This window comes from Eumetopias jubatus, unplaced genomic scaffold (genome assembly GCF_037043125.1).
Source record: "Eumetopias jubatus isolate StellerSeaLion01/CBP00866 unplaced genomic scaffold, mEumJub1_p1.0 scaffold_6, whole genome shotgun sequence".
NCBI lineage: Eukaryota > Metazoa > Chordata > Mammalia > Carnivora > Otariidae > Eumetopias > Eumetopias jubatus.
The window spans coordinates 36,856,255-36,868,557 of record NW_028274812.1 but is presented as its reverse complement, the minus strand read 5'-3'; the positions used below and the strand labels follow the sequence as shown (position 1 = coordinate 36,868,557).

At 36.2% G+C, this 12,303-nt stretch overlaps 1 protein-coding gene across 1 annotated transcript; it reads right to left on the bottom strand.

Moving 5' to 3' along the window:
* Positions 1-3,741: 3,741 nt before the first annotated feature.
* On the bottom strand, positions 3,742-4,044 carry LOC114219496 (large ribosomal subunit protein uL15-like). The gene has a single exon (XM_028117047.1). The coding sequence runs from the start codon at positions 4,042-4,044 to the stop codon at positions 3,742-3,744; it is 303 nt and encodes a 100-aa protein (XP_027972848.1).
* Positions 4,045-12,303: the final 8,259 nt, after the last annotated feature.

Below are 12,303 nucleotides of genomic sequence, written 5' to 3'. Positions count from 1 at the left end.
TTTGTTAAGTAGCATTGGCTTTCATTTTTTAATTCCTCAATTCTAACTCACATTTCAAAATCCAGATAAAATAATCACAGCAGGTTATAGGGAAAAAATGTTGAATTTAATATAGGGAGACTTGAATTGAGGTCCTGTCTTTTTTATTAATTAAATGTACAGCTGTATCAAGCTTGATTGTTATCAGGCTATTTTTACTCCTCAGGAGGTCAGTTTTATCCTTTGTTCAGAAAAAAAATGTTTAGGGGCGCCTGGGTGGCTCAGTTGGTTAAGCGACTGCCTTCGGCTCAGGTCATGATCCTGGAGTCCCGGGATCGAGTCCCGCATCGGGCTCCCTGCTCAGCGGGGAGTCTGCTTCTCCCTCTGACCCTCTTCCCTCTCGTGCTCTCTATCTCTCATTCTCTCTCTCTCAAATAAATAAAATAAAATCTATAAAAAAAAAAGAAAGAAAAAAATGTTTATTTCTAATTTCTAAGGCTTTAATATTTTCTGTAATTCTATGATTTTCTGACTTCCAAACAATCCTCAGGAATTCTCATGTTGCCAAACTGAGGTGGTATTTCTCAGTACAATACACACTCCTTGCGCTCTGATAGGAAAGTAAGAAGATCTAGAGTCCACAGCACATACAGCTAAAACCATGTTTTTTCAAAATATTCCAAACCAGGTGAATTAAATAAACAGAAATAAAACCAATGAAGATGTTATGTATATGTTCATATCTTGCTTTAACTCACAACTTGGAAGAATGTATAAAACAATATGGAAAAATTACAATATCAAAAAATTAAAATAAGGAAATTGTGAGTAGAACAGAAGGTCAAGACCATAAGGAAAGACAGAACAAAGTCATGTATAGCTTGATAAAGTCTATTTTGTTATTAACATTGACATTCAATATGTCAGTCCTCACACTGTTTTACCCATGCTTAAAGATCACAAACTTTTGTATGGGGTAGTGAAACTATATTTATTATATTCAGAGTCATATATTTTCAAATATTTGTGGTCTTTTCTTACAAAAAATATATTATAATCAGGAAAAGCCCTGTCACACCGTGTATTTCCTAGGTCCTAGAACATATTTGAAGCACTAAGGATTGGACAATTCTACATGTCTTATGAAAATAATGTATTCTCTATACTTTCTAACGCATATATACATCTGATCCACACTGAAATAGCTTTCAATCCAAGGTCTGGATCTTTATTGAGTTGTTTTTTTAAAATATAACTTCCAAATGTATGTTACTGTTTGATTCTTTTCACTGAACTAACAACCCAGAAGATACAAATCAAGTAAAAGCTTGATGGCCATCTGGTGGAGATCTTACAGAAGGTGTTCATACTTTGGGCAGAGTCTGGCTTCTTTTCATAAAAGCTGGTGAAAACTGGGTGTGGACTTCATCCCTGTGGACCAGTTCTCAGGCATAAGACAGAATCCAGGAGGCCTGGCTGGATCAGATTTGTTTTGCAGAGCATCAGACAACAGATGTAAGCCAAGGAGTAAGATCTAATATTATCACAGGGATTACCAGTCACTACCAAAAGAATATTATTAAACAGAAACAAATGTAATGATAACAGGAAAGAAAGCAAAAAGTCAGGAGCTAAAAGGGATCACGAACTGGTCAGAAATCAGAGTGGAAGGTAGGATGTAGTGAAATATTTATGATATTGCTATCTTTGCTGTGCATGAATGAAGCAAGGCTGCCAGAATCCTTTTTTTTTATTGAATGATAGGTAGATTGGTCCGCCTAAAGAAGGATTCTGCTGTATGTTTGCCACTGTCGTTATTCAGTGGAGATGACAAAAAATGTCAAATCCTCTTAAGATGTTCTGGACCATCTGAGGTCACCTTAGTACCACTGTTCTGGGAGAATAAAAGGAAAAGGCTTCTCAGACCCTTCAATAATTTAAATGTAGATTATCTAGACAAGAGGAATAGCCACTTTTGTCAAATTTTGTTTTGAGAGACAGTTCTTAAGTCTCTTCCATTTTTCACATCTTGAGCACAGAGGCACTTTCTATCATTTTTCCAGACTATCTTTTCATGGGTGTTTGTAAAATGAAGAACCTCGAAAGACGAAGACTGTGTTTCCCAAAGCAAAGAGCAGGTTTGCCTACTGTCTTGTATAATAAAAAGCATGTTTATCTTCAGAGTAAAAGACAGGAATAGTTACATCTATTATAAAAGATTCAGGTTCCCTAATCTCAAGACACCTCTAGTTTAATGCCAACTGCTGTATGGACCGGCATTACCTAATATTTGCACTGTCTTGTGGGAACTGGGGTGTGGGGAACCAGCACAAGAAAATGCTGATACTCTGGCTATTGCTATTGCTGATAAGATCATTTGTTTCTGAACCAGGAGTCTTGTATCTTCTGCCAGCATTTATGTAACTGTGACAGGCAAACTTATTAGCTTGCAAGGAGTATAAAATCCCAAAGAAGGGCACCTGGGTGGCTCAGTCATTAAGCATCTGTCTTCAGATCAGGTCATCATCCCAGGGTCCTGGGATTGAGCCCCACATCGGGCTCCCTGCTCCGCGGGAAGCCTGCTTCTCCCTCTCCCACTTCCCCTGCTTGTGTTCCCTCTTTTGCTGTCTCTCTCTCTCTGTCAAAAAATAAATAAAATCTTTAAAAAAAATCTCAAAGAGAATAAATATAATTTAAAATAACTTGCTTATAAAAGAGCCATCTTAAGATAAACTCACCTCTGTTAACTACTTCACCTCTGTTAACTACCTCTAGTGAGAAGCAGTACTTCACCACAGGCTTGGAAAAACTTAAAAGTTTAGACTAACCACCACATGTACTTTATGTGATATTTGTCTGTTATATTTTAGACACCAGAAATATTGGCTTTACCCAACTTTACTTCAGAAGCCTATGCATACCTACTAAAACTAAATCCATCCATACTTAAATATATATTAGTACATTATCTCTATCCTAAACAAGATTTCCTCTTGGTAGATAAAGCTTGGGTTTAGAAATCTTATGAATTTTCACCTTTGATTTTGAGTTTCAAAATATAACCTCACTTATTCTTGATTTCTACTCCAATTTGCACTTAAGTTTTTTTTTTTTATAATGAAGATGAGAAAATTTTGTTGTGTCATAAGTAGGCAGACATTTAGAGGGACATGGAATCCTTTTGTGTTTTTTGTTGTTTTTTGTTGTTGTTGTTTTGTTTTTATTATGTTCAGTTAGCCAACATATAGTACATCATTAGTTTTTGATGTAGTGTTCAATGATTCATTAGTTGCACTTAGTTTTTATTTATGTCCTCAAGATGTTCATTTGCTAATCTCAAACAGTAGCAATTATAATTGAATTATATCAACCTATTGTTTTTCAGTTATCATCTCTACATTTGTCTAGGTCAGTATTGTAAGCCTTTTGTTAAAAACTCTGGGAAATATCAACCATATCTACATGGTACCTTTTATAAAGATCACTTGGAATTTTTTTAATTCATTTTTTAAAGCACTTGTTAGCATTTAATGAACCTCCCTCTGTGTGGCTTCAAGCTACCAGGGCATACTCCCCCACCCCACTCCTTACCCCTAACCACACACACACACACACACACACACACACACACACACACACACACACACAACCCCTTAATCTTCTCCTCAGATCTCCTAGTGAAGAATTTGGCTTTCATGATGATAGGCTGTTTTGGAAGCTTTCCCTTTCCCAAAACTTTATATTAGCTTAATCATACCACATTTATGATAAGAGCAGCTCTAGTCTTGTTTTTGGCAGCATGTACCTGTGTCTGTTCACTGACCAAGGTCCAAGTTTATCAAGGTTGAGAGTTGGGCAGAAGCTCTGGTTCCTCTTAAAGTGGTAATGCCTCATACCAGTTTTTCCAAAGTAACCTGAGTGATATTTGTCAAAGTTGATCCTGTGGTGATGCATGCCACCAGCATTACCCTGGCATCCTGGGTGCTTCCAGTGCTTGCCAATGTCGCTGTGTCCATGGCTCACGTGGCCCCAAAGTTTCCAGATCTTTCTCAGTCTGGACGGCATGTTGGCAGCCCAGACAAAAGCGTTTAATTCAATTTTAAATGTTATCAGCATTGTATCTAGATTGGGGCAGTCACCCTGGAATATAGTTAGAGAAAGATGCAAGTGGAGAGGATGAAGGGTCAAAATATGTAAATGTGAAAGAAACAACAAAAGGTAGGGATTTAAGTTGAATGTCAGGCAAATAGGCAAAAAGATTAGTAAATTCCAGAGAAATCCAGAAGGGGCAGAAGTGACAGAGCAGGTGGTAGCCTGAGGCAGACATGTTAGTATATCTCAAGTTTAGATTATTGTGTCTTATCACTTTGATGTTCCAAACAACTTGATGAGTACAAATGCACCACCCTATTCACTTGAGCAAATCTTTGCCAACACTCAGTAAGTTTCAATTTAAACACATCACACATCTGTTTACATTCAGTAGAGAAATCTGAGAATTTTCATCAGGATGTACAAAAATTGAGTCTGGAAGTTTGTGGTCTAACAAGTCCTCCTACTCAAAAGCAAAGGCATTATCGCCAAAAAGGCTGTTTGAGCACAGACAAAAGGACTGAGGTTTCAGAGATGATGGTAAATAGTGTGCCCATCCCAACTAGTCTATGTTAAGAATCAAGCTATCTTTCTGGCCACACCAAATTGGCCAAGACCAGATTTATGTGCTTATTTAACTTGGTGTCACAAAAAAGATGAAATGTTTATTTTAATAATTATATATTAGAATTCACAGTTTTCATTTTCTTCAAGACTGCATGATAGATAGGGCCCTGGGTAAAAAGCAGGATTCTTATTTCTATCAATGGAAATTTTCCCCTAGAATTTACATTTTTTAAAGATTTATTTATTTATTTGAGAGAGAGAGAGAGAAAGCAGTGGGAGCAGGGAGAGGGAGAAAGAGAGAAGCAGACCACTGCTGAGGGTGGACCGAGCCATAGGGCTTTATCTTACAACCTTGAGATCCTGACCTAAGCCAAAATCAGGAGTCGGAGGCTTAATCAACTGAGCCACCCAGGAGCCCCTAGAATTTACATTTTAAACTAATTTTCTTTTTAGTTTATAATTTTTCACTCTCTGCTATTCATACAATAAAAGTCATTGATCACTTACTATCTTTAAAGCACTTGACTCACCACAGAGTACCAAATGATGAATAAAACAAAATCCCTGCCCTAAAGGAACTTAAAGTAGGCAGTTATCTTTGGAAATAGACCATCATAGAAGGACATTCAAATTGCCACTCCAACAAAAATATTTAGGTTGTTAGTTGGTTTAACTTACTACATTTATTAAATGATTTGACCTATCAAAATAAAAAATGTTTATAAATATTATATTTACATAAAATATATTTATATATGTTTACATATGTATGTTAATATACTTTTGCAAAATTGAAAGTGAAGCAAAATTACAAGTGGCTAGACTCATAATTCATTGTTATTAAATTGTAAGGTACTAGAAATAAAAAAAACTAGCCTATATTAAAAAATAATAGCAATAATAACTTATGGTTTTTCTATAATCACTATAATCTTTATTCTCCAGTCATTCATCCAGCACTTTGACGTGGTCACTCTTTTCTGCCTGTGTAAAGGTGCTCCCAAGTTACTCTCATCTTGTGAATACATTGCCATCATAAGGTTTGTATTTTTGAGAAAGTGAATCCAGCGCAAGTAATCCAAGGAAGTTTCAAATAGCATGGTCAAGTTAGACAGATAATATACATGTTGAAGGCTCTTCCTACAGCTATCAAACAGCATCAGGCATTCATCTGATTTATTTATTGTTGGGGTTCGTCTTACGACAGCCACCTCTACTATTGCACACAAGATAATTATTACATTGACATATCAGGTCATAGGCAAACTGTAACTAAGAAATCTACATAGAACTATATAGGTGATCCTAGGCCACATGGACAAAAATGGAAAGATCACATTCTAGAATGTACCATCTTATTGTTCTTTGCTTCAGACAGTAAAACCCCCTTATGTCATTCATATATGGTCTGCACTTAATATCTGGCATTGCCCTAGGTGGAAAGAAAATGAGTAAATGAAATCTAAATACAAACATCTAATTTTCACCTTTCATTGCAACTCTAACCTCCTCTAAACTTTTACAAGAACTAAGACACACAGTCTTCAACCAAATTAGGTCTCTGGTTCCTTTACCCATCTTTTCTCTTCTAGAATATTAACTAACTTCCCCCCACCTCCAACATACATTGTTTCAGTTGCTTCTGTACACAACTTGCACACCTATAGCCTCATATTTTTATTATGTTTTTACCATTTCATGGTCCCTGGTCCTTTCATAGTGCCTATCGAGAAAATCTCCAAATTTTTACCAAGGCAACAAATCTACCTTCTTCCTTCTTAAAAACCAAGAGATAAGGAGAAAGTCACTTATTGTGAAAATTGTGACCCCTACAGATTTCTGGTTTCTGGCCTCAGTGGGGTTTACAATGTTTCATTTGACCTTGGTCTTTATCCCTGCCTCTCATTCTCTCATGTTGGAGATTCCAAATTTTTACATCTTTCCTTAGGCTCTATGCACTTGCCGCAGCCCAAACAGAAGATTTCTTCCAGTTAGGTAGTTAACTTCCCTACCTTGTTCTTAATTGCACTCAAAGTAAGCTTCCTGAAATTTGATCCTTCCCTCTATTTACTTTGTTACTGTTCTGGAGAAATCAGTGATAATTTCTTCCCTGGAATACTGAACATTCTAACTGATCTCTCTGCCCATCATTTGCCCCCTTGCATACAACATTCATCCATTCTAATCCTGCTTCCATATGCTGGTAACTTCCAAACCCTGTCCTGACTGATCTCCTAAACCACACAGAACCACAGTTACAACTACCTTCTAAATATCTCCAAATAGACATTCAGCAGACTTCATATGCTTAACGTGTCAAAAACTAAAATTTTAAATTTCCTGCCCTGCAACCTACTTCTCCCTGAAACTGTTATTGAATCAATAGTGCAAGTTAGAATCTGTTAGCCATTGTCAGCTCCTTCTAATTCACCAATCTCCCCAGACATCACAAATAACTGATTGCTAAGCATTGTCATTATACCACCCAACTATCTTTTCAGTCTTTCTTCTTTTCTTTAATTCTCTTACTGATGTTCAAGTCTTTTTCACTTGAGGTTAAGATCATGAATGTAGCCTACTAACGACTCATTTCCTCAACTTTACTCCCTATCTGATACCAGAGCATTATTTCTAAAACATACATACATAATTCAGTATGAAAAGGCTGAAAGTGTCTGATGAATCTCACTATTCACCATCTAAAGGAAAGAAAAAGATGACATAACACTGGAAATCAAGACTGACATTAAACTAATGCCAGAATTTAGGAAGCATTTGGGAAGAATCCTCACTAAATGCAAAGTCAGTGACACTGCCCACCATAAAGAAGAGGAAGTAATATACATTTGTACTTACCTTGTATCAAGTACTGTAGTAGGTGCTTAGGTAAGAAACTAATTCATCACAATTCATTGGGTCAGAAACTGGGAAAAATAACTAGCCCAAGGTCACAAAGCAAATGGGAAGAGAATTACAACCAAGGCCATCAGACATCAAAGTTGGCTATTAGTCACTATGTTATACTATCTCTCAAAAAGAATATCTAGAAGAAAAGAAATAGTCAAATAAAAAAGGGAATTTAACTAATAAAGGATTTGAAAAATTACATTATGGATTTATTATCCATAAAGGTAAAATAACCTAGACAAAAATCTTACATGATGACTATAAAGAAAAAGAATCACTGACACAGCTTTTTTTTCCCTGTAATAATAGTTGGCAAAAAGAGTTGAGAGAAAACTTTTTGTCCCAATAGTTTAATATTCAAGCCAAGTTATTATTCATCTATGAAGGCAACAGAAGATATTCAAATGTTCAGAAACATCCCTCCCCTGCAACACTTATGCAAAGAACACACATACTCAAGAAATGTTTGCATTACACCGTTAAGTGAGGAAAGCAGGTTATAGAACAATAGGCATTATGTAAGCTATTTTTTGAAAAAACATGTATCTTTGCAAATACATTCATGGAAAATATCTAAAAACTTTTATGGTAAAATGTTATCATGTATGAAGGGTTTTTTTAATTTCCATTTTTGTAGTATGCAATTGCTTATGCCATAAGAATAATGAAAGTTAAAATAAAAAATGTTTTTGGAAACAGATTAATAAAAATTAGAAACATAATAATCATAATATTAAAAATGATGATTAAGTGCTGAACTCTATGAAGCATAGAGCCAAACTGAAATACTTACTTGATAGGAAAACCTAATGAGAACCCACAAGAAAAAATAATTTGTTAATAATAATTTTGTATAAAAGTCAATATTTTTTTTAAAAAATCAATACCTCAGTAGCAGAAAGGGTTAAAGAGAATAAAATATTACCATAGAGTTCATCATACACATGGGCTCTGAAAGATACCATGGTGAAAGAGTAAGAAGAGGCTTTTTTAGAAGAAGAAATTTTAGTGGCTAGGAAATATGAAAAACTATTTGTCCTCCTAATTAAGGAAATATAAATTAAAATAACAGTGAAATGTTCTTTCACATATGGGCATGGCATAAAGTAGAGATTTATATCATCCACTGCTATTGAGTTTGAAAATCAGTGAAATTGATCACAGTAAAAATGTGTACAGATGATGAGAGATGTAGGACTTTGGAGTAGCTGGTAAAATTTACAATGTGCATAACACTCATGTCCAACAATCTCATAGTATTTCTCTATTCAGAGAAGCACTTCCAAAATATTTATTGCAGCATTATTTGTAACACCAAAAAATTGGAAACATGTAAATGTGAGTTAAGAAAGGAATGGGTTAAATCAATATGGTACATCCATGCTATGGAATACTGTGTTTAAAAGAATGAGAATGGGGGCACCTGGATGGTACAGTGGTTGAGCATCCAACTCTTGGTTTGGGCTCAGGTCATGATCTCAAGGTCATGATCTCAGGGTCGTGAGATCCTGTGCTGGGCAGGGAGTCTGCTTGAAATTCTCTATCTCCCCCCTGCCCCTCCGCCACTCGTTCATGCACACGCGGGCATGTGCTCTCTCTCTCTCTCTCTAAAAATAAATAAATCTTCTACAAAAATAAAAATAAAAGAATGAGAATGAATACTATACACTGGCATAGAGCACTGTTCAAACTTCATAGTTTTATGAAGAAATCAAATCTCAGGAAAATACATACAAGATTATTCCATTTATTTAAAACAACTCCACACAGCAAAAAGATACATATTATTATCTGCCTTAAATACATGAAAGTGTCTATTAAAAATCTTGAAAAATGGAGAAAGAATGGGAATTATTTTTTTATTCCTACATTTTGTAATTCTCTATGGGATTTATTCTAAAATAAAAATATGGGGCGCCTGGGTGGCTCAGTCCTTAAGCATCTGCCTTCGGCTCAGGTCATGATCCCAGGGTCCTGGATTGAGCCCCTCATCAGGCTCCCTGCTCCGCGGGAAGCCTGCTTCTCCCTCTCCCACTCCCCCTGCTTGTGTCTCTCTCTGTCAAATAAATAAATAAAATCTTTAAAAATAAATAAATAAATAAAATAAAAATATATCTGTCAAAACCCAGGTTTCCTAAAACACAGAGGCTAAAACACAGAGGCTAAAACATTAAGCTTAGATCTTAATGCTTGACTGAGGGGAAGAGTGCAGTCAATGGCTGCAGGAGTGAGAAAAGCCAGAAAATGAGGCAGGGAAGCAAGGAAAGCAAAAACAACATGGGGCAGTATGGAGCTGGCACAGCTTCACGTGAAAGCATAGCTGGGGACATGTGCTGGCAGGCCACACGGAATATCTGCACCTTGGAACAGTTGGGGGTGGGCTGGGGAGTAGACTAGAGAATCAGCTCTCTCTCATCTCCTATTTCTTAGTGGTCAACTTTTTCCCCAAAAGTGAACTCCCCTGAACCTCTGGGTCATGTTACTCATTGCATGTGAAGTATCTTTGGGAAAGACAGATCTCATGTGCAATATTCAGTGCTCATCTGAATGCAGAACCAGTGGGAAGAGACAGAATTGTCATGTATTTAGCTGGGTTGGGCCTGGTTTAGATGCAGCCACGGGTCTCTCCTCATCAGGTACAGTAAAGCCCAACTTCCTGCCAGGGGAACCTGAGACAGCAAGTGTTATTTGGGAATAAGGTGATTCCACAGGGTGATAGAGATCACTGAACAAGTGTCCAAGACCCCAGGAAACAGATGGGGCCAAGTGAATGTAGGAAGGTACATGAATGCTTAATTCCACTATCGGTATATTAAATTATGTAAATATGTTAATTATAGAATTAAAAATGAGTAACTAAACAGATAAAAGCTATTAATATATTTTTACATTCTCTATTAAGGGAAATAAAGAAACTAAAGAAGGAAGAAAGAAAAGACAATGATGACACAATCTAAAATCCTGAAATACTAATAGTAGATCAATTCTTTGATAAGATTTAAGTCTACTCTATTAATCTTGGCCATATACATGCTATGCTTTACCACCACTTATATCATTACCAATAGCGCAAGGAGCCAGCCTGAAATTGAAGTCAGCTCTGAAGCCAAGAGAAAAGAATGATACCAACTATGCCGTAAGGACAGCCAACCAGCTGTTTCTTAGTAGTGTCACACTGACTTTGGTACTCAAACATTCCTCTGTAATTTAAAGGCACACCTCAAACTGTGAAAGGAATTACCAAAGATACAGAAACTAAGACTCTAAAATTATGCATGATGCTAATTATCCCTATTATGAAATTCTGCTCAAAGTTTTCTTGTAAAAAATAAAAACTTTTGTTTTCTGTCATATCAGTAGTTTAATTTCATATGGAAACATCTTCATTCTACAATGAAGACTTAGAAATTAAGCTGGGAAATTATTTCAAATTATCTGCAGTCTATGATTCTGTTAGATTGCACATTCCACACCACTCAGTTCAATGAAACTCCCAAAAAAAGCAGTTGAACTGAACATAGAAAGGGTAAGGGAAAGAAAAATCAAGCAAACTGGCAAGAGCTCTGCCCCAGCCCTGAGCTGAGCTGAGAGGTGAGGAAGCCACAACTAAGTCGAAAAGATTCAACATCGCTGGAAGGAAGAACACTCTGCCCATATCCATTGGTAAAACTATATATGTTCATGGCATGATAATATGAAGGACATGATGATGCACAAGGACTTCCTGCTCAAAAATCTCAACCCCGTCCCTTGACATTTTATCATCAGGGATTTAAGCCTTTGCAATTACCAAGGGGAGGCAGATCCCGCAGTGTAAGCTAACACCCAAAAGGAATAGAATGCCAGCCACTTGAAAAAGAAAGTGTAAGCTAACACCCAAAAGGAATAGAATGTCAGCCACTTGAAAAAGAAATATAGAAAAGCTAAGTACGGAATGAAAAGTTGGTGGTAAAAAAGATCACTGAGAGTGTAGGTAACTGTACATAAAAAAAAAAAAGAAAGAAAAGACAAATATTCCACATATGTCACTCTTTTCCCTGAATTTTCGGTACCCTGGTTAAGGAAAAGGAGCAGTGAGAATCAAAGCAAATAAAGTATGCATTGGGCACCTCGTCTACAAATGCCTTGTTGTAGCTGTGGGCTACAAGGAGGAAACAAAATGTAGAAATGGAAGTAGGAAGATAGAAAAAAGGCATAATAACAAATCAAAGTTACACCAACAAGAAAGCATGAAACAAAATCCTAAAACACATCTTGTGCTAAATATAAGAATTTCTAATTCCATGTCACCTCTATTTAGAGATTTGATCCTATTGAAATATGGAAATAAATTGGTACCTGATGAGAAAAATGCTGGCTATTACTCATCTCCAAGGGCTACACCTACAGGAGATTGACTATATGAAAATGTTAGGCAAATATTAAAAACATTCACTCAAAATCTGCTTTGAGTAAATACCAGCTTATCATTGCCACGGACTAAAACTGAAGCTGTATGGTTTCTTATAAATATGTAAAGTACAAAAGAAAAAGAAATATAAAATATTTTTTCCTCCCTCAATTCCTAAAGAACAAATGTCCTAAAACTAATTTCCTCATAAACACAGGAGCTGTTGCACCATTCGAGTATGAAGCCTGAGGAACTGCAATTAGGGGCACTAAAATAGACTCCTGGTCTCCTTAACTCAGTTTTCAAAAAGTAGGTGTTCTTTTTCAATAGCTTTCTTTTATTCATTCTGTCAGTGTGTTTTTGTTGAG